This window comes from Rana temporaria, chromosome 4 (assembly GCF_905171775.1).
Source record: "Rana temporaria chromosome 4, aRanTem1.1, whole genome shotgun sequence".
Classification (NCBI taxonomy): Eukaryota; Metazoa; Chordata; class Amphibia; order Anura; family Ranidae; genus Rana; species Rana temporaria.
The window spans coordinates 360,344,614-360,367,596 of NC_053492.1; the positions used below are offsets into that span (position 1 = coordinate 360,344,614).

Below are 22,983 nucleotides of genomic sequence, written 5' to 3' on the forward strand. Positions count from 1 at the left end.
TGTCAAGTGTTATTCCACTTGTTAGCATGTTCAATTTTCCCAGATGGAAATGTATCTCCACTTTATGAGTTACAATGTGTTTCCTACAAAGACTCTCAGCCTAACATGTCCTTTTGACTTTACTGATTCTGCTTCTCCCACACAAGAACTTGCATGTTCTTAATTTGTACTGGTCAGAGGAAATTGCTATAATTAATTTTGGACTGTGTCTTTTGATGTGACATCATCCACAGTTTCATGAAAGTGGTTAAGCTTGGCTTCCATTCTCACTGATTCTATAAAGAAAATGAGGCGGGAAAACAAAAAAATTAATCTTCTTAATGTGTAGCAACGCGGCTGTGCTAATGTTGTAATTAAAACTGCTGTAATGACATCTCATTACTTTGCTTACTTTCCCATCCTTATGGAAAGATCATTGACTACAGTAAAGCAGGCAGACACGAGATCAACATAATCATTTATATTCATTGCTAATTATTTTTACATATCTTGCAGGATGAAATAAACATTTAAAAAATGGAAGACATCTGAAGGTTTAAAATGTCTGCAGGTGTCTTCAGAGGAGATTCATTTTATTTTCTAATAGCGAAATGCAATAACCAGACCTTGAACTTCTTGGGCTAAGCTTCAGTCTTTGGGCAGAGTACATCATGTTCTAAAAAGTTTCTATTTGTAGACATGATGCTGTGTTAGTCTTGAAGTTAATTTTTCTACTCTAATTTCCCGGTACATTAAAATACATGTCGCTGTTCAGAAAGCACAGATTTGGCCAAGTTATTCTGAGATCTGTGGCTGTATATTTAATAAAACCTTATGAAGCACAGTATGAAAACAAATTAGGTTACCTTTTCAACTCAAAAACAAATGTATATTTTAATAGGAAAAAACAAAGGTATAATGGATATATATTTCAACATTAAAATTAGGCTGGATTTTCCTGGCTTTGTGAACTTTTATTCACCTTGGCTTAGAATTCTATCTGTCCATGACCCATCATACTTTGTGCCAAGCTATACATACATGCTTTTTTTTTTTTTAACATTTCTAGCTTAAATACTTTACAAACTAACCCTATGCTTCAGTCTAACCCTTCATAAAAATCCTAGCTTCCTCCAATAATGACCACAAATCACCTCAATTTGCATATCGTAGTGTTTATTATATAGAATGGTATACTATGCACTGTAATATATATATAAAATTGGAGATGCAATCTCAATCTTTGCAATATTGTATTATATATGTAGCTTGATGAAGGACAAGGTTATGTCTGAAATTTTGCAGTCACTTTTCTGATTGCAATATACATGAAAATTTCAAGTAAAAAGAAATACTTCAAAGATTGAGATTGCATCTCTAATTTTGTGGATACATGTCTGGTGGAAAATGGAGGAGAGCCACACTAGATGTAATCCTATAAGAAGGATATTGACTAGAGATGGCCTGGCAGTTCGCCCGGCGGTCGGTTTGCGGCAAACTTTGCTTGTTCGCGGTTCGCCGAACAGGCGGACATCTGGTCCGCAATTTTACATTGAGAGGAACTTTGACCCATGACACATCCATCAGGTGGTACAGGACAGCCAATTGAGACATTTCAGAACATGGACATACCCCCTACCTTATAATTAGACCTGATCTGGTGGCCATTTTACATTCTGCTTTTTGTCAGTGTAGGGAGAGGTTGCTGTGTGGAGCAGGGACAGGCTGCATTGAAACAAATCGCTAGCTAAAAGGTCCTCAAAAGTCCTTTTAAGGACTGGTATAGGTGTACTATTGTTTGGTGTGCAGTATATAGGGGTGTAATACACTTATAATATACTTTCTAATATAGAAAGCATATTATAGTGGATTTGTATTGTGCAGCATTGTGACTGATGGTGTATTTGGGTACTGCAGAATTTTCTTTTCTGTTTTTCTGCCTTACCTCTGCTACACACAGTGACAAACGTTACTGGAAAAAAAGTTTTATAACTGGTGCGATAAACCAGTGGCCCCCCAAAACGACAGATTGAAGTGGGTTGCTATAAAAAAAAATACTTTCATAATAGTGTATTTGGGTACTGCACAATTTTTGCCTCTTTCGCTGTGTTACCTCTGCTACACACAGTGACAAAATTTACTGAAAAAAAAAAGTTTTATAACTGGAGCGATAAACCAGTGGCCCCCCAAAACGACAGATTGAAGCGGGGTGTTATATAAAATATACTTTCATAATAGTGAATTTGGGTACTGCACAATTTTTGCCTCTTTCGCTGCGTTACCTCTGCTACACACAGTGACAAAATTTACTGAAAAAAGGTTTTATAACTGGTGCGATAAACCAGTGGCCCCCCAAAACGACAGATTGAAGCGGGGTGTTATATACCTTCTTCCACATATACTGCGCTTCTCTAGAGACTTTTGTCACAGGGTCATTTAAAAAATGACAGGCAGAGGAAGAGGCAGGCCCTTCCGCAGGGGTTGTATGGGTAGGGCAGGAACACCAGGCCGGAGCCAAAGTGGGAAGTGGCACAAGGTGCGTTCGATTACGTCAAAGGACGCACCTTCAGTCACAGGAATTATTTTCCGATCCATCAGAAGACATTTCCGATGAGCAGCCATTCTTGGCATTGGATTAGGAAGAGGAGGTAGCAACAGCCACCACTCAGCAGTCTGACGACAGTACCCAGATCAGCCCAAGGAGGTTGGTCCCCGCTGTTGCTGCCTACTCCGAGATCTCTAATGTTAGTGGTGGGGAAGGTGATGTAGATGATGACGTGTCTACAGACGTCACGTGGGTCCCCACAAGAGAGGAATAGGAGGGGAGTTCAGAGGGAGAGATGGATCAGCAGATAGGGAGGAGAAGCAGGCCAAACTTACATTCCACAGGAGGGACAAACCAGACTCCTAATGTATCAGGAGCAAGCCATCAACCATGTACGGTCACATCTGGCGCTCCCAGGAAGCCGGACCATGACTCCGCAGTGTGGGCTTTTTTTAACATGTCCGCTGCTGACAATAGTGTTGCCATCACAGTAAGCCCAACACTGACCTAGGGACGACCGCCTTAAGAAGGCACCTGGCCTCCCATCACCGAGCCCAGTGGGAGCAACGCCATCAGAACCCACAAAGCCACACTCCAGGCTCTCACCGTCCAGCCTCTTCTCCTTCTCCTCTATACTCACAATTGTCCTCCACTCCACCTTCCATCATGCCGTCCTCATGTTTTTCTGCAAAAAGGCAGGCTTCCGTGGCCCAAATGTTTGATCGTAAAAAAACGATGACGCAGGATAACCCTCTTGCCCAACGGTTGACCGCTGGCTTGTCGGAACTCATAGCCCGCCAACTACTGCCATATAAACTGGTGGACTCGGAGACCTTTCGAAAATTTGTGGCCATTGGAACACCACAATGGAACGTCCCAGGAAGGAAATATTTCTCACAGAAGGGCATCCCAGAGCTATATGGCCATGTTCAGCGGCAAGTGAATGTATCTCTGGCACACAGTGTCGGTGCCAAGATACATCTGACCACAGACCCGTGGTCTAGCAAACATGGGCAGGGAAGGTATATAACTTTTACTGCCCACTGGGTGAACCTTCTGACGGCCATCAAGCATGTAACCCGTGGCACCCATGTAGATTTGGTTTTACCGCCACGGATTGCATGCTGGCCTGTCTCTTCTTCTCCTCCACCTACTCCATCCTCCCTCTCCTCCTCGGCTGACTCCTCATTTTCCGATGCTACCATCTCTTCCGCTGCACCACCCAAGATCCCCAGAACCTATTCAACATGCCAGGTGAAACGTTGCCATGCTGTGCTGCGTCTGTTGTGCCTGGAAGACAAGAGCCACACTGGTCCTGCACTCCTTTCAGCTTTGCGTTCACAGGCAGATCAGTGGCTAACACCTCTCAATTTGACAGTTGGTAAAGTGGTGTGCGACAACAGTGCCACTCTGCTGAGCATGCTGAAACAGGGCAAAATTACACACGTGCCACGCATGGCACACGTCCTGAACTTGGTCGTGCAGCAATTCTTTGCCAAACACCCTGGGGTCCAGGACGTCTTGCAGCAGGTTAGGAAAATCTTGGGCCATTTCAGAAGATCTTACACGGCCATTACTCGCCGTGCTGACATTCAGCGGCGACACAACCTGCTCGTTAGATGTCCTATTTGGGACTGCCCAATGCGATGGAACTCAACCTTGTATATGCTTGATAGACTGTTCAAGCAGAAACATGCAGTTAATGACTACCTGTACGAACTCTGCGGAGCTTGTTTTTTTTCACCGCGCCAGTGGCTGCTCATGCGCGACTCATGCAGACTTCTGCGGCCATTTGATGAGATCACCAAACTGGTCAGTCGCAGCCAGGGCGCAATCAGTGACATCGTACCTTACGCCTTCTTTCTGGAGCAAGCCGTCGAGGAGCAGGAGCAGGAAGATAAGGAAGTCGCAATGCTGGATGAATTCCCAGGGGGGCTACTCCACCTGAGACAAGTCAACAACGAGAGTCTGAAGAGGAGTCAGAGGAGGATGGTGCCGGGGCGGATGAGGAGGATCAAGAAGAGCATGCTTTAAACCTTTCTGGGATGCGCTTCCAGTTTCGTTCAAATGGGGGCCTTCATGCTCCAGTGTTTTAAGAGGGACCTCCATATAAAAAGCATAAAGGGCAAGGACCAGTACTGGGTGGCAACGTACTTAGACCCCCAATACAAACAAAAAATGGCGGAAATGTTACCACCATCACAGAGGGCTATCAGAATGCAGCACTTCCAGGCCTTGCTTCGAGGAATTTCCACTCACAGATAAACAGTTGCGGGTACCAATACAACAGCGCCTGCAAGAAGAGGGCGGTTTGAACATGTGTTGGTCACTAATGATATGAGATCATTCAGATCCAGCATCATGGACCGACAGGTGTCCGACTACATCGCATTAACGGCCAATGTGGACTTACTGAGAAGTGATGAACGCCTGGACTACTGGGTGGGCAGGCTTGACCTCTGGCCAGAGCATGCACAATTTGCAATGGAACTGTTGGCTTTCCCCTCGTCCAGTGTCCTGTCCAAAAGGACGTTCAGCACAGCAGGGGGGGTCATGACCGATAAGCGCACAACAGTGTTGACTACCTCACATTTCTAAAAATGAATGAGGCATGGATCTCGGAGGAATTCAACACATGTGACCAGTAGACCATGTTTGATTCAAATTCCTCATGACAGGCCACAAATATCCGCCACCACCCATAACAATTTATGGTCCCTGTCTTAGGTAAATACAGTGGCATAAAAGGCCTTTTATGTCCATTAAATGCCTAATTTTTGGGGCCTACACTTATTTATCCTGTGAATGCCTAATGTACCACCAGCCACAGAATACAAAGTTGTTTGCTGTCAGGTGAACGCCTGCCGGCTAATTTTTGGGGCCTGTAATGGGCGGCACTTACTTCTGTATCCGGTGAATAGCTTAATGTACCTCCAGCCACAGAATAAAAAGTTGTTTGCTGTCAGGTGAACGCCTGTCGGCTATTTTTTAGGGCCTGTAATGGGCGGCACTTACTTCTGTATCGGGTGAATGCCCAATGTACCACCAGCCACAGAATACAAAGTTGTTTGCTGTCAGGTGAACACCTGTGGTCTAATTTTTGGGGCCTGTGCTGGCCGACACTTACTTCTGTATCCGGTGAATAGCTTAATGTACCTCTAGCCACAGAATACAAAGTTGTGTTGCTGTCAGGTGAATGCCTGTCGGCTAATTTTTGGGGCCTATAATGGCCGACGCTTACTTCTGTATCCGGTTTTTCGCTTAATACTTCTGGTACGTCAGTGTCCATGTTGTGGGACTATTTGTGCACAGCTAGTAAGTATTTTGTGGCTGCAAATATGACCTGAAGGTTTTTAATGTTTGCCTGCCATTAAAGTCAATGGGGCCCGCCGCGAACTTGCGGTTTGCGAACATTTGAGAAAGTTTGCGGTTAGCGTTCGCGAACCGCCCCGTCAGATGTTCGTCCATCACTAATATTGACTACACAGCAGAAGTGTCCCACCTTGGTATAGTGTGTATGTGTATTGTGAGGGGGTTAGCCCAGCAGCGGGTGTGTGTGACCCCCTGGATCGGTTCAGCACACAAAAAGTCAGGTGCAGCAGACAATGGTAGGTGGAAAACAAAAAGGTGCGGTTTTATTTGAACTATATACAAAAAAAATATGACAGAAAACAAAAGAGATACAAAAAGAAATCCTGGTCAACTTGACCTGCTCGCTATACACATTGGTGTCCCAAACTAACAACTGGGTACAACCTTATGCTGCCCCAGTCCCTGACTACCTGCTGTTTAAGTTCTTAGTAGTAGCCACACAGGCTTGGTCTCACCGCACAGAGATCACACTCCCCAGACTATCAACACAGATCTGGTTCCAGGTTGGAGCATCTCTCTTAGCATGCTGGGAGTTTTTGAAGAGGACCTAATGAGCCCACCTAATTCAGCTGGGCTCATCAAGTCCTCCCAGCACTCCCCCTAGAGGTATAAACTGGCATAAAGCCTGAACCTAGGACACATATATACTGCATCCTGGATGCAACCAGGGAATTTAACCTGCCTGCTGCCCCAGTATCTATCTATCTATCTATCTATCTATCTATCTATCTATCTATCTATCTATCTATCTATTACCAAAAGTATTGGTATACCTGCCTTTACAAGCATATGTGCTTTAACCGCTTGCCGAGTGCACTATAGCTGAATGATGGCTACAGTGTGGCTCGATAATTCTGGGAGGCAGTACATTGACGTCCTCCCAGAATCGCCTGGGGCTCGCACACGGGTGTATCCGTGACCGCCGGGTCCTCTCGGATCACGATAAATGGCCGCTGATATCGAATGCATACAGTCCCTCCCACATATTAAACCAGTGTTCAAACCACACATGTGAGAAATCGCTGCGAACATTAGAGCCAGAGCAATAATTTTTCCCCTAGACCTCCTCTGTAACTCAAAACATGTAAGCAGTAAAAAAAATTCAAGCGTCATCTATGGGGATTTTTAGGTAGCGAAGTTTGGCGCCATTTCACAAGCGTGTGCAATTTTGAAGGGTAACATGTTAGGTATCTATTTACTCCGTAACTTCATCTTTCACATTATGCAAAAACATTGGGCTAACTTTACTGTTTTGTTTTTTTAAAGCACAAAACTGTTTTTTTTTTCATAAAAAAAATGTGTTTGAAAAAAATTGCTGCGTAAATACCGTGCAAGATACAAAGTTGCAACGACCGCCATTGTACTCTCTAGGGTCTTTGCTAAAAAAAACATATATAATGTTTTGAGGTTCTATGTAATTTTCTAGCAAATAAATGATGATTTTTAAATGTAGGAGAGAAATGTCAGAATTGGCCTGGGTGTTCCAGAACGCCTGAAGGTGCTCCCTGCATGTTGGGCCTCTGTATGTGGCCACGCTATGTAAAAGTCTCACACATGTTGTATCGCCATACTCAGGAGGAATAGCAGGATGTGTTTTGGGGTGTCATTTGTGGCATGCATATGCTGTGTGTGAGAAATAACCTGCAAATATGACAATTTTGTGAAAAAAAGAAAAGAAAAAAAAAACCTTGATTTTGCAAAGAATTGTGGGAAAAAATGAAAACTTCAAAAAACTCACCATGCCTCTTTCTAAATACATTGGAATGTCTTCTTTCCAAAAAGAGTCATATAACAGAAACGAAGAAAAAATATATTTTTTACAGAATTTTCAGTATTTTTTCTTCTATAGCGCTAAAAATTTAAAAAACAACAGGGATCAAATACCCCCAAAAGAAAGCTCTATTTGTGTGAAAAAAAGGACAAAAATGTCATATCGGTACAGTGTTATATGACTGAGTAATTGTCATTCAAAATGCGAGAGCACCGAAAGCTGAAAATTGGTCTGGTTAGGAAGGGGGTTTAAGTGGTCAAGTGGTTAATGGCATCCCAGTCTTAGTCCCTAGGGTTCAATATCAAATTGGCCCACCCTTTGCAGCTATGACTCTTCAGGGAGTGTGTTTATGGAAATGTTTGATTTTTCTTTCAGAAGCACATTTGTGAGGTCAGGCATTATAGCGGATGAGAAGGCCTGGCTTGCAGTCTCTGCTCTAATTCATGCCAAAGGTGTTCTATCGGGTTGATGTCAGGACTCTGTGCAGGCCAGTCAAGTTCCCCCACCCCAAACTCGCTCATCCATGTCTTTATGGACCTTGTTTTGGGCACTGGTCCAAATTATTTGGTGAAGGTGGGATTATGGTGTGGGGTTGTTTTTCAGGGGTTGGGCTTGGCCCCTTAGTTCCAATGAAGAGAACTCTTAAGGTGTCAGCATACCAAGACATTTTGGACAATTTCATGCTCCCAACTTTTTAGGAACAGTTTGGGAATGGCCCCTTTCTGTTACAACAAGTTTGCAGTGGAGGAACTTGACTAACCTGCACAGAGTCCTGACCTCCACCCGAAAGAACACCTTTGGGAATTGGGATGAATTAGAGTGTAGACTGTGAGCCAGGCTTTCTCATCCACATCAGTGCCTGACCTCACAAATGCACTTCTGGAAGAACTGTCAAACATTCCCATAGACATACTCCTAAACCTTGTGCACAGCCTTATCAGAAAACGTAAAGTTGTTATAGCTTTAAAAGGGTGAGCCAGCTCAATATTGAACCCTACAGACTGGGATGCCATTAATGAGCGTGTAAAGGCAGGCATCCCAATACTTTTGGTAATATAGCGTATATATACTTTTATAGTTTTCCACTCATATAGATATTGTATAAACTTCATTTATTGTGTGTAATATATTCGCTTAGGCAGCCATATAGGTGAATTTTATAGAAAATAAGTCAACTGTGTCCCCTAGACCATCTATATGGGATTATTTTACCCACCACAGTTATTGACGGTTTAGACTAAGTAGTCATTTTAGGGGCAGATCCACAAAGAGAGTACACCGGCGTATCTACTGATACGCCGGCGTACTTTCAAATTTCCCGCGTCGTATCTTTGTTTTGAATCCTCAAAACAAGATACGACGGCATCTGGGTTAGATCCGACAGGCGTACGTCTTCGTACGCCTTCGGATCTTAGATGCAATACTTTGGCGTCCGCTGGGTGGCGTTCCCGTCGTTTTCCGCGTCGAGTATGCAAATTAGCTATTTCCGACGATCCACGAACGTACGAGCGGCCGTCACATTTTTTTACGTCGTCTCTAGTCGGCTTTTTTCGGCGTATAGTTAATGCTGCTATTTGGTGGCGTACTCAATGTTAAGTATGGCCGTCGTTCCCGCGTATAATTAAAAAAAAAATTTGTTTGCGTAAGTCGTCCGTGAATCAGGATGGACGTAATTTACATCCACGTAAAAAAAAATGACGTCCTTGCGACGTCATTTAGCGCAATGCACGGCGGGAAATTTAGGGATGGCGCATGTACAGTTCGTTCGGCGCAGGGACGCGCTTCATTTAAATTAAACACGCCCCCTACTCGCCGATTTGAATTACGCGCCATTACGCCGTGAGAGATAGAATACGCCGCCGTAACTTACGGCGCAAATTCTTTCAGGATTTGAACATAACAAAAGTAAGTTACGGCGGCGTAGCGTATCTCACATACGCTGTGCCCATCCAATTCTATGTGAATCTGCCCCTTAGTCTTTAGCTCCCTATTCAATGCTAAAAAATGCAATTGTTCGTAGAGTTTTTGAAGAGTTAGGCCGAATGTCGGGTGGCATCGGCCAGTGTTCAATAGAAACCGGCAACGTTCAGCCATATATAAAACCTTCAGTTTTCTCCTTAATCAAATTTCTATGAATCTCCTGGCCATGTCTCCTCTTAATGCATTCATTAACCCACCTTTTTCCTTTCTGGTTTTAGACTTTATTTGACTAATCTCCTTAATAACCACTTAAGCCCCGGACCAATATGCTGGCTAAAGACCCAAGGTGCTTTTACAGTTCGGGACTGCGTCGCTTTAACAGACAATTGCGCGGTCGTGCGAAGTGGCTCCCAAACAAAATTGGCGTCCTTTTTTCCCCACAAATAGAGCTTTCTTTTGGTGGTATTTGATCACATCTGCGGTTTTTAGTTTTTGCGCTATAAACAAAAGTAGAGCGACAATTTTGAAACAAATGCAATATTTTTTACTTTTTGCTATTATAAATATCCCCCAAAAACATATATAATTTTTTTTTCCTCAGTTTAGGCCGATACGTATTCTTCTACCTATTTTTGGTAAAAAAAATCGCAATAATCGTTTATCGGTTGGTTTGCGCAAAATTTATAGCGTTTACAAAATAGGGGATAGTTTTATTGCATTTTTATTTTTTTTATTTTTTTTACTACTAATGGCGGCGATCAGTGATTTTTTTCGTGACTGCAACATTACGGCGGACACTTCGGACAATTTTGACACATTTTTGGGACCATTGTCATTTTCACAGCAAAAAATGCATTTAAATTGCATTCTTTATTGTGAAAATGACAGTTGCAGTTTGGGAGTTAACCACAGGGGGCGCTGTAGGAGTTAGGGTTCACTTTGTGAGTGTTTACAACTGTAGGGGGGTGTGGCTGTAGGCGTGACGTCATCGATCGTGTCTCCCCTATAAAGGGGATGACGCGATCGATACGCAGCCACAGTGAAGCACGGGGAAGCCGTGTTTACACACGGCTCTCCCCGTTCTTCAGCTCCGGGGACCGATCGCCGCACTCAACCCACGGCTGGGTGCAAGTACAGGACGTATATATACGTGTTTGTGCCCAGCCGTGCCATTCTGCCGACGTATATGTGCAGGAGGCAGTCCGGAAGTGGATAAGAAGGCCCCTGAGATATGCTTTAGCAGTGTATCATACGGTAAACAAACATGTTAAAACCACATTCATTTTTAGAAACTATTTAATTCAGTAATCAACTGAATATGCATTTTAAATAAAGTGAGCCTCTACCGATATATTTTTTATTTCTGAATAAAAACTTGTTTTTCTTCCTTTCTAAATGTATACTGCTACATTTCTTTAGTGAAAATAACCCAAATCAGTGTTTATTATTTAGTCTGTAGGAAAGTTATAGGGTCTTTGTACCTTGGTATGTGGTATATATCTGAAAATCGATCAATCCTAATGTACTGATGGCCTATCTCATTTCTAGAGGCCTGAAAACACCAGGATACCACAGGTATCCTCCAAACTACACCTTTTTGGAAAGTAGATACTGTCCAAGGTATTTAGTAAGAGGCATGGCAAGTTTTTTTAAGTTGTACATTTTAGTCACAATTTTTTGGATAATGAAAAAAAAAGTAAACATTTTTTTTACATACTTTTACCAGTGCAGAACAGTGTCATAATTTAAAAAGGGGAAAAAAGAACAGAGTGTGCACCAGCCTTGTGCATTACCTTCGTAACGCTTTAACCACTTCCATACTGGGCCTATTCTGGCAGTCCTCTCCTACATGTAACTACATTACTCATCATTACTCATAACAATAATTACTCAGAACCCCCAAAAATGATATATTTTTTTAAGCAAAGACTCCAGGGAATAACATGGCGATAGTTTCACAACTTTTTATGTGACACAGTATTTGCGCATTTTTTTGGGTAAAAAAGTTACATGAATTTAACACAAAAACAGTAAAGTTAAGCCCTGTACACGCGATCGGTTTGTCCACTGAAAACCGACCGATGGACTGTTTTCATCGGACAAACCGATCGTGTTTACAGGGCCCCATCAATTTTATTTCCATCGGTGTAAAAAAATAGAACATGTTTTAAATTTGTCTATGGATAAAAAAATGAAAAATCCGATTGTCTGTATGGAACTCCATCGGTCAAAAATCCATGCATGCTCAGAATCAAGTCGACGCATGCTCGGAAGCATTGAACTTTATATTTTTCGGCTCATCGTAGTGTTGTACGTCACCGCATTTGGACACGATCGGATTTTTGACTGATGGTTTGTAGGCAAGACTGATGAAAGTTAGCTTCATCGGATATCCGACGAAAAAAAATCCATCGGATTAGATTCCATCAGATATCCGATCGTGTGTACAGGGCTTAAGCCCAATTTTTTTGTGCAGTGTGAAATATGATGTTACGTCGAGTAAATAGATACCTAACATGTCACGCTTTAAAATTGCACATACTTGTGGAATGGCGATGCTTTACATTTTTTACAGGTTACCAGTTTAGAGTTACAGAGGAGGTCCTGGGCTAGAATTGTTGCTCTTGCTCTAATGCACGTTCGCTTCTGTACGTGGGGACGGGGGCAATTTAATTTTTTTATTGTTTATTTTACCTTTATTTATTTCTTTTTTTATATTTTCTTTTAAAAAAAATTGAAAGCACTTTTATTCCTATTACAAGGAATGTAAACATCCCTTGTAATAGGAATAGTGCGTGACGGGTCCTCTTTATTGAGAGATGTGGCGTCAGTAAGACCCCCACATCTCTCCTTCAGGCTGGAAAGACCAAGATAAATAAAAACTGTCTCTGCCTTTCCAGCCATGTCTCAGGCAATGTCACTTCTGCCGTCCCCGACATGACATCATAACGTCATGCCTGGGCCTCTGAGGCTCATAGAGATTACTGGGGACCATCTGGTCCCCAGTAATCTCTATGCTCAACTTCTGGCGGTTACAAATTCATTCTCCAGCTCGCCGATCGCATTGGGCAAGCCGGTAGAAGCACCGGAGGGCAGCGGGAGGGGGGTTGTCCCATCCCACCACCTGTAAGAATGATCAAGCGGCTGAACTGACGCTTTTATTGTTTTCACAGTGCACTAAATCGCCAGCTGAAAAAAGATGATATCTGAATGATGCCTGTAACTGCAGGCATCATTCAGATATCCCCACTCAAAGTAAATGACTTTATATTATGTCCTTGGGCTGGAAGTGGTTAATATATAAAAAATAAGAATGCATACTCACAAACGAGTAATAAAAATCAAGCAATTTGTATAAGGTCCATCATTTGCATCATCCAGCGAGATCTGCTGGTCAGTAACAGTGGTGGGGGGGTGTGTACAGTCCAAAGAAAGTTGATGCATTTCGAGGGGGGGGGCCTTCTTCTTCTGAGCTAAGTTTTGAATGCAGGTAGATGGTCTTTTGATAAAAGACCATCTACCTGCATTCCAAACTTAGCTCTGAAGAAGAGGGGACACCCCTCAAAACGCGTCAGTTTCTTTGGATTCTACAACCCCCACCACTGATACTGGCCAGCAGATCTCTCTGGATGATGCTGGAGGGGTACTTAAGCTCAGGAGTATTTGTTTCTTAATATTGACAGTGTCATCATATAACTGGTGTGGCAGTGATCAGGGACACTGACTGGTGACAGTATGTAAAAGAAGAAAAGCAAAACATTTTTTAATAATTTGTTATTTTTTAAAATGTTTATTTATTTTTTATTACCTTTGTTTTCCTTGTGTATGATTTTTTTTTACATACTGTGACCAGAGCAATGCGGTGTTACCACATTAACTTTGTGCTACTAGGGAAGTGATCAAGATTTTTTTTTTTACTCATTATAATTGCTTATACCACTGAATATCACTGTTATAAGCAACCATTTTTACTGAATTAAATCAATTACTTCAGTGTTTACTATTGTGGTTAGCTGCGATTAGCCACAGCTAATCACATGGTACATATGGGCTGTGATTGGCCCTGTCTGTACCTTGTGATCACTGTGACTATTCACAGAGATCAACACAACAGTACACAATAGATGGCATGAATAAAAGCCATCCATTCTGTACAATTGCCATGTGATCGGCTGAGAATGGTCTAGCACTAGGTATAAGAGAATCAGTACCTTCACTAAGTGGAAGAGTGGACAAAGGTGATTTTCTTCCTGAAACATTAACCAGTAAGAACATGTATTGGAATCAGAAGAACTACCGCAACACGCATGCAGGGGCCCCTGAGGATGATGCAGCATTTGTCTTTGTGTTAGAAACCTGAACACAAGATCTGTGGTGATGGGGAGTCCCTCCAGCCGTTATCCAACCAGTCTGGATACAATCCTAGTCATCTGTCACCTTGTAGGTGAAATAATAGGATAGAGATACTCTATTTATCACTAGGATTCAGCAATCACAGCTATGGATAGCTGTAGTTAAACTATTAAAACATATATAAATACTTGTATAATTGTTTTTCTGATCTAGTATTAGTAGCATTTACAGGACATGTGGCTGAGACCTTCTCTCTCTCTCTCTCTCTGCTTCCTCCTGGCTGGTTGATTACAAAATTGCTTTCTACCACTAGTACGGGTACTAGTTTCCAAGTATTCCAAGTACATCTAATTTTGACTATATCCAGGACCAGGAACATGGGCAGCAAGTAAAAATAATTACAGTTCTGAAAAAGTATTAGAGGAATCATAATGGTAAGGGTCTTAGAATTAGAAACCTTAAAAAGGCAGTGAATGTAAAGCACTTACATAACACAAGCAGCACAAGGTCAAGTATTTGCTTGCCAAAAAAAGAAGTTATTGTAAATACTCAAGTGTGCTTTAAAAAATTAAAAAGGAACAGACATCTATGCTTGGCTACCATTGCATATGTACACATATGGTAAGCAGTATGTTCTGTGCACTTTTCAGCCTCTTTAGGTTCTAAAAGAATGTTCATTTCTATCTAGCCAATGAGCGGCCTCTTGAGGATTTTAAAAGAAATGCATCACTCCCTGTGTCACTATTTTCGACTTTGCAGGGTACATTTATGAGTAGGATAAAAATATCAATTGTAGCTTTTCTTTTTTTTGTATTTCTTGCAATTTAATTATTAATTTCTTTGGTGAAATTCAGAAAACGGTAATTTTTCTCCCTGTGTAATTTTCTATAATTTCTAAATGTCTGTAATTTAAGGATCTGGCCAGGACAGGGCTGGGTATATTCATTCAGAATTTTAAAGGCTTGTTTAACAGCAGGTAAGAAGGTAATATATATCTTCCTGACAATTACCGTACATATAATAGCGATTGCAAATGTATTAGTTTAAAGTGGAGGTTCACCTTAAAAACAAGTATTTACCATTAAATCCAGCATACTGCCGGCATGTACAGTATGCTGTTTTTTTTTTTTTCACTTTACATACCGTAGTATATGTATTTCTTCCCCTGGCTTCCGGGTAGTGAATCCCGCGGGACTGGGCGTTCCTATTCGAGACTAAGTGATTGACGTGATGACAAAAGCTTTCCACGACGCATAATGCGCATCACGAGTTGCCGAAAGAAGCCGAACTGCGAGTCGATGCGCACCTACATTCGGCTTTTTTCGGAAACTGGTGACGCGCCTTTTGCGCCGGGGGGCAAGCTTTTGTCATCAGTCAATCACTTAGTCTCAAATAGTAACGCCCAGTCCTGCGGGATTCACTACCCGGAAGTCGGGGGAAGAAATATATATACTACGGTATGTAAAGCGGAAAAAAACCCAGCATACTGTACATGTCGGCAGTATGCTGGATTTAATGGTAAATGTCGGCAGTATGCTTGGATTTAATGGTAAATACTTGTTTAAAGTTAACTTGCGTTTAATATGAGCGCTGACTGAAACATTTGTTGAAGCATATTTTTTTATTTTTTGGGGGGGGGGGCAGGTTTTAAAGGACTAAAAAATATGTGGTAATATTACTGAGGCATGTCCAGGGCTCCAGTGGCAATATTTACCCTTATCTTTCTCTCAGCCCCCATCTGATCTCAGATCAGCCTTAAGCGTCGTACACATGATCAGTCCATCTGATGAAAACGGTCTGAAGGACAGTTGTCCTAGGTTAACCGATGAAGCTGACTGATGGTCCGTCGCGCCTACACACCATCGGTTAAATAACCGATCGTGTCAGAACGCGGTGACGTAAAACACAACGACGTGCTGAAAAAACGAAGTTCAATGCTTCCAAGCATGCGTCGACTTGATTCTGAGAATGCGCGGGTTTTTAACCAATGGTTTTGCATACTAACGATCGGTTTTGACCTATTTAAGGCTAAATAACCTATGGCGCCCACACACGATCGGTTTGGACCGATGAAAACTATTTTCATCGGTTTAACCTATCGTGTGTATGAGGCTTCACTTCCCCCTTAATTCCCAGACCTCAAATTGACCCCCATCCCTCTTAACTCCACCCCAGCCCTCTTCTTCCTTAACCTCCCTTGGATCTCAGATCAGCTCTCCTTCCCTTTGGTCACTTCTGACCCTCAGATCAGTGCTTGTGGCCTTTCAGCTTAATCCCTTTAGCCCTCAGATCAGCTCTCACTCGTTCTCTTTACCTTTTCCATCCATCCACCATCCTCTTCGACATCAGACCAGTGTGGCACCACACAGTGTACTGAGGGAGTTTATGGCAGGCTTTACTATCAGTTCTGTGTCATGTGAAAGAAGAAGAAACTGGGGATTGATTCCCCACACTGCCGTACCAGTGACACACTGTTTAGAATTCTGTTACTTGCATTAGGTTCTGGAAAGCGCTTTTCACCACCCAGCAGTAAAACATTGGAAGCAACATCCGTAAGCTAATGAGACACATGTAATTTCTTGGAAAGTTTCCATCCATGTTTCCTAATATGTCCCATAAATGTCCAGTTTAGTGGACAAGCAGGACATGTCAGTGTCTTTGTATTTTTTAATTGTGGTGTTCTTTATGTGGAAACATTATTTTTTTTAGTGTGTCTTTGTTATTTTTTTAAATGCTTATTAAAGACAAAACACTTATTTGAAGAACTTCTCAACAACACTGCAATTCTCAATATGTATCCAACACACCAGAGTTGTATGGAGCTTTATATTGTGAAAGAACTTAACCTAGCTTTTATTGAGCAATAATAGCACATAGCCCCTTTGGTAACTTATCACTTAAATTAGTTCTTACCTAAGTATTTTAATGATGTATTGTGAATTCATGCATATGGTAGCAAGTTATATATCACATAAGTGTCATTTTCCTGCACCTACTCAATAGTAGGGATGAGCTTCATGTTCGAGTCAAACTCACGTTTGACTCGAACATCGTATGTTCGATCGTTCATCGAATTACGAAAGTTTTGGGCCGTTCGCGCCAAATTCGAGTGGCCTGTCACGGCCCATAATTCACTGCGGCATCGCAGTGCATTGCTGGCTGATGATTGGCCAAGCATGCACTATGACCCGCATGCTTGACCAATCACAGCGTGCAAAAAACGGAGAGCCAGAATTGGCCAAAGCCAGGGTGGATTTGGCCAATTATGTCTCAGGGGGTTTAGTACTCCACACTATATAAGGCTTCCTGGAAAGTGGACTTGTGTAGTGTGTTTGGTGGTTTACAGAGAGAGACAGAGAGAGAGTTTAGATAGATCCGCTCTTCCTAATATACTGACAGGCAGGCAGGTGATTGTGCTAGCTGCAGTATTTTCACGTGGTGTACTGTCTTTGTCCTCTGCACAGTGTGCACCTAAAGCTACATCAATAGATTTGCTGGTGTTTTTTCATATTAATTTCTAAAGGCAGGGATATTCTCATATTAATACCACAAGCAGGGGATCATTCTGCAAGTATTTTCACATGGTGTGCTGTGTCCTCTGCACAGTGTGCATCTAAAGCCACGTGAATACAATTGCTGTTGTTGTCATATTAATATCACAGGCAGTGGCTGATCAACAAGTATTTTCACTGCGCCCATTCCTACGCATACCAAGAGTAACTGTGAGGGCTTACAGTGTTGTGGCACCAGCACCACCACCACCACCAACACAGGCCCAATTTTTCTGTCCCTGTTCAACAGGGGCATGTAATTACAATTCTTGATCTAATATTTCACAGCAGGGCCCATTCCTGCGTAACTGTGAGGACGTACAGTGTTGTGGCACCAGCGCCAGCACCAAAGGCCCAATTTTTCTACCACTGTTCAACAATGGCATGTAATAACAATTCTTGATATACTAGTTCACAGCAGGGCGTTCCAGTGCCCACCAAGACTAACTGTGAGGGCTTACAGTGTTGTGGCAACACCAACACCTAGGGCCCAAATTTCTGCAGAATATATATGGCAGGCCCCTACTTTCAAACATCCAACTTACAAACGACTCCTACTTGCAAACGGAAGGAGACAACAGGAAGTGAGAGGAAATCTACCCCTAGCAAGGGAAATTCTCTTCTGTAAGAGGTGTCTCCTGTTCACTGATGCTTTATCACCAATCCTTATTTCACTAAAAAAAACAAATTTTCTAAAAATCATTTGTCATTGGGACAGAAAGTGAGGTGCAATCTTCTGAACAGATGCGCACAGACAGCAAAACAAATGTTACAGGGGTGATAACCCTTCTTATGTTTTCAGAAAAGCTTAAAAATAATTTTTTTGGGCTGGAGCTACACTTTAAAAAAGTACCATTTCAAAATTACAAACAGATTATACTTAACAACAAACCTACAGTCCCTGTCTTGTTTGCACCACCTGTATACTGCTGTTTAAAGTATATAGGGCCAAAGGGGCTGGTGGGAGGGGAGGGGGAACCCATGCTATTTTTCTCAATGATTTTCATCCATATTGCAGGGACCAGACATTACATTAAAGCCGCAAGCAGTTTTAAATTACTTTTTTCTTATAGTAATGTCATTTTGTGCAGGGACAGTTCTAAACACGGGAAACACATGCCACTTCACAGGCATACTATAGACACCCAGTATGTACGATATTTATAGGGATTTTTTTAAAAAAAAATCACTTTAAAGTGGTAGTTGTACTACCACTTTAACCTACAGGTAAGCCTATAATAAGGCTTACCTGTAGGTATAAAGAATATCTCCTAAACCTGTAAAATGACCGTTTTTAAAACTTTTTTCTCCATTGATATATGTTCCCTGGGGCAAGACCCGGGTCCTCAAACCCGTTTTACGACAATAACTTGCATATTAGCATTTAAAATGAGCACTTTTGAATTTGAACGTTTGAGTCCAATAGACTTCAATGGGGTTCTAAAAGTTTGCGCAAACGTTCGGTCCGTTTGAAGGTTCCGGTGCGAACCGAACGGGGGGGGGGGGGTGTTCGGTTCATCCCTACTCAATAGTAGGATGTTTATTTATTTATTTATTTATTACAGGTACTTATATATTTGATATTTCTAAGGTTGAGCAACACAGTTGCTTTAACCCTTTTTTTGTCTAGGCCTATTTCAGACATTTGTTGCTTACAAGTTAAAATCAGTATTTTTTGCTAGAAAATTACTTAGAACTCCCAAACATTATATATATATTTTTAGCAGAGACCCTAGAAAATAAAATGGCGATCGTTGCAATATTATTTGTCACACGGTATTTGCGCAGCGCCTTTTAAACGCAATTTTTAGGGAAAAAATACACTTTCATAAATAAAAAAAAAAAAAACAGGAAAGTTAGCCCATTTGTTTTGTATAATGTGAAAGATGATGGTACACTGAGTAAATAGATACCTAAGATGTTATGCATTGAAATTGCGCACACTCATGGAATGGTGACACACTACGGTACCTAAAAATCTACATAGGCGATGCTTTAAAAAAAAATTAAGGGTTACCAGGTTGGAGTTACAGAGGAGAGATGAGCAAAGGGCTCACAAAGGTAATGTTGGTGTGTTGTTTAGTAGTCGAGATGCAAACTTCCCACACTGGGCTGACAACACTGCTTACTATTTAAATGAAAAAGTGTCAGTTTTGTAAGCCTATGGAAGGAAGGAAAGAAGGTAGAGCTTGCATTTCTGGCAGAATCACAAGGCATCATCTATTGTTAAAGTAGTAGTAAATGTTCCAAGTTTTTTGAATGATTGCTTTCTAACCAACCAGGGAAATATTCCCCAGTACAACATTTACTATTCCTGCAGTCACTGATACCCATGAGGGACAATCCTCTTCTAGTAAGACTTCTTCATCAATCAAACACTGTGGCAGTGATGAAGAAGGGGCAGGTGGTATTATATTAGTATTTTAATTGAGATTCTTTGCTGGATGTGATTTCAGATCAAAAATGTGCATTGAGAGCAATTTTTTTCTTGTACTCTACAAAAAATATCGTATAAGGTCATTGTAGAAAAATGTGATTAGCTTTTGATTTTTTTTTAACCCTGCAAACACATTAACAGAGTATGCTGGATAAATCATTGGTAAAGACAACTTTAATATTTAGCTTTAAGTCAATACATAAAACAAATTAAATTTGATATATTGATATAATTAACACAATTTTACAACATAAGGTATACTGGAAGAATACTTGGTAAAGACGATTCTAATCTCTAGTTTTAAATCAATACATAAAACAAATGGAATACGATAAGTTGTTATAACTAATGCAGTTCTCCAAAATGAAAAAACAAGTTATTAATGTAAATTATTTTTGTTGTAGGTTTTGTGGATTTAACACTTCATGACCAAGTTCATCTCTTGGAATGTGCTTGGCTTGAAATCCTCATGGTGGGTTTAATCTGGCGCTCCGTGGATTATCCAGGAAAACTTTCATTTGCTCCAAATCTCCTATTGGACAAGTAAGTCTTTTTTTGTTTAGGAATAAATAGAACATAGAAACAAAAAAATAATAATAACGCAGAACATTTAAACAGGATTAATGCAGAATTTAGGGCCAATGAGACATGCAGAGTCTGGATGATGCATATCATAACACATATCCAATTACAATATATATATATATGGGTTAAAATTCACAATGTGTAAATTATAGACATGTTTTATGTGAAAAGTTTAGTGACTTTATATATTATATTTAAGCTATGTATTAAGTCTGTTTCTATAGATCCAACTCCTATTTGGATGTTTTTCTATAGCTCTGTTCAAATTCCAACTTGCACTTTCTTACCAATCTTTAGAGATTTTGCTTGAAAAAATATTTCTGCTGCCATGTTACAAAAGATGGTTGCCATAATAAAGAGACTGTCACATTATAGAAAGATAGATTGTATTGAAAAATTGGAGCTTCAGGGAAGGTCTTGGGCCGCATGTTGTCTTAGTGATTAGTCCTCTTGCTTTGCAGTACTAGAGTCATTGAATCAAATCCCAGCCATGACACCACCGTGTTCTTCCTGTGGTTGTATGGGTTTCCTCCCACACTCCAAAGATTTTCTGGTAGGTTAATGGTGCATGTAAGCAAATGAGGTGGGGACCTTGGATCGTAAGCTCGTTGAGGGCAGGAACTGATGTCAATGTACAATATGTAAATAAGCTGCATAAATTGTAAGCACTATAAAAATAAATAGAACAAAGAATACCCAGAGGGCAGAAAGATGGAGTTTTGAGGTACAAAAACGAAAAAAGTATTATTACATAGACAACATAAAATTACTATAAAATATTCAAGCAAAAACAGTCCTGTGGTTACAATACAGAAGAATGGTTGCCTTTACATGTTTCATCACAATCGTGGCTTCGTCTGGAGCTTCTGTTGTACCTTTACATACATTATCACCCTTAATGATTATGGTTCCAAATAATCCCTAGACCCCCCCAGGAGGTCCGATCGGTAATGTCTGTGTGAAGCGCAGGAGGGAAGAACAAATACCCTCCAGTTGAGCCTGTTTGTCATAGAGAAGGGTGCTTAACAGATTTAATCAGTCAGTATGGCTGTTGCCATTTGTCCTGCTGCCAGTGAAGCATTTAATAACTGCTCAAAAAGGGTTATTCCCGTGGATTGGATCAACTTTAATACTGATCTCCCCAGTTAAACAGGTGTTTTATTGACACTGAATTAAAGCGGAGGTTCACCCAAAAAACAAGTATATAACATTACATTCAGTATACCTCAAACATGTACAGTATGCGTTTATTTTATTTTTTTGGGGTGGTGTACATACGGTATTATCGGTATAATACCGTATGTGCCTGAGAAAAACTTCCCCCGGCGGATAAGGCTCGTCACGACTTTCCGAAAGTAGCCGAACCGCGAGGCGCGCCTTATCCACCGGGGGGAGTTTTTCTCAGGCACGTCAATCATATGGGTGAAGTGCCAGATGACATTGCGGCACAGCACAGGAACGCCCACTCCTGCGGGAGTGAGTACCCGGAAGCCGGGAGGAAAATACCGATAATACCGTATGTACACACCCAAAAAAAACAAAACGGCATACTGTACTGTGCATGTTTGAGGTATACTGAATGTAATGTTATATACTTGTTTTTTGGGTGAACCTCCGCTTTAAGGAACAGAGGCAATTCAAATTTAAGGAAGCACTTATATTGCACAAGCACTTTGAAATTTGCTGTGACTGTCTCAAGCTCTCACTAGAAAAATACTGATACTGACTGATTAAATCTGTTGAGCACCCTTCTCTAATGCCTCGTTTCCACTGAGCGGATCGGTTCGGTACGGTACGGTTCGGTACGCTATTTTGGGTGTTTCCATTATGAATGTGTGCCATTAAACCAAACCGTACCGGACCATTCTGGGTCCTGCTTCAGATGTGGGGCCATAGAAAATGGAACGGTTCCATTAGGGCGGAGATACAATACATTCCACTGATTGGTGGACGCGCTAGGCGGTCCGATTTGCAGTGGAAACGCTCACGAGAATAGACCGGTCCCATTCTAACCGCTCCAAATTTACTGATCCGAACCATTCCGTTCAGTGGAAACAAGGCATAAGACAAACAGGCTAAACCGGAGGGTATTTGTTCTTCCCTTCTGCTCTTGGCACAGGCATCCCCGATCGGACCCCCTGGGGGGGGTTTAGGGATTATTTGGAACCATAATCATTAAGGGTGATATTGTATTTAAAGGTACTACAGAAGCTCCAGATGAATATATATAAAACAAAAAGTGCAGTGCATAAAAAATAATTATACATGAAAATTCATATTCAAGATCTATAAAGAGATATACATCAAATGTGAAATGATAAATGTAAAAAATATTGTCCATAAAGATAAAAAAAAGCACACAGTGAATTGTAATAGTGTATACACTGTAAACGTGAAAGAGTATACAAAAGTACACAAATAATCTCATTTAAATCTGCGTTTTAAATGGGTGGAGCCAGGCACACATGCT

At 41.3% G+C, this 22,983-nt stretch overlaps 1 protein-coding gene across 2 annotated transcripts in view; it reads left to right on the plus strand.

The window, feature by feature from the left end:
- The window catches only part of ESR1 (estrogen receptor 1), a 403,168-nt gene that overhangs the window by 349,872 nt on the left and 30,313 nt on the right, over nt 1-22,983 (plus strand). For both annotated transcript variants that reach the window (XM_040350882.1, XM_040350881.1), the window contains one exon: nt 20,333-20,471. In XM_040350882.1, coding sequence (XP_040206816.1) covers nt 20,333-20,471 — 139 coding nt within the window. The remainder of the gene's footprint in view (nt 1-20,332; nt 20,472-22,983) is intronic.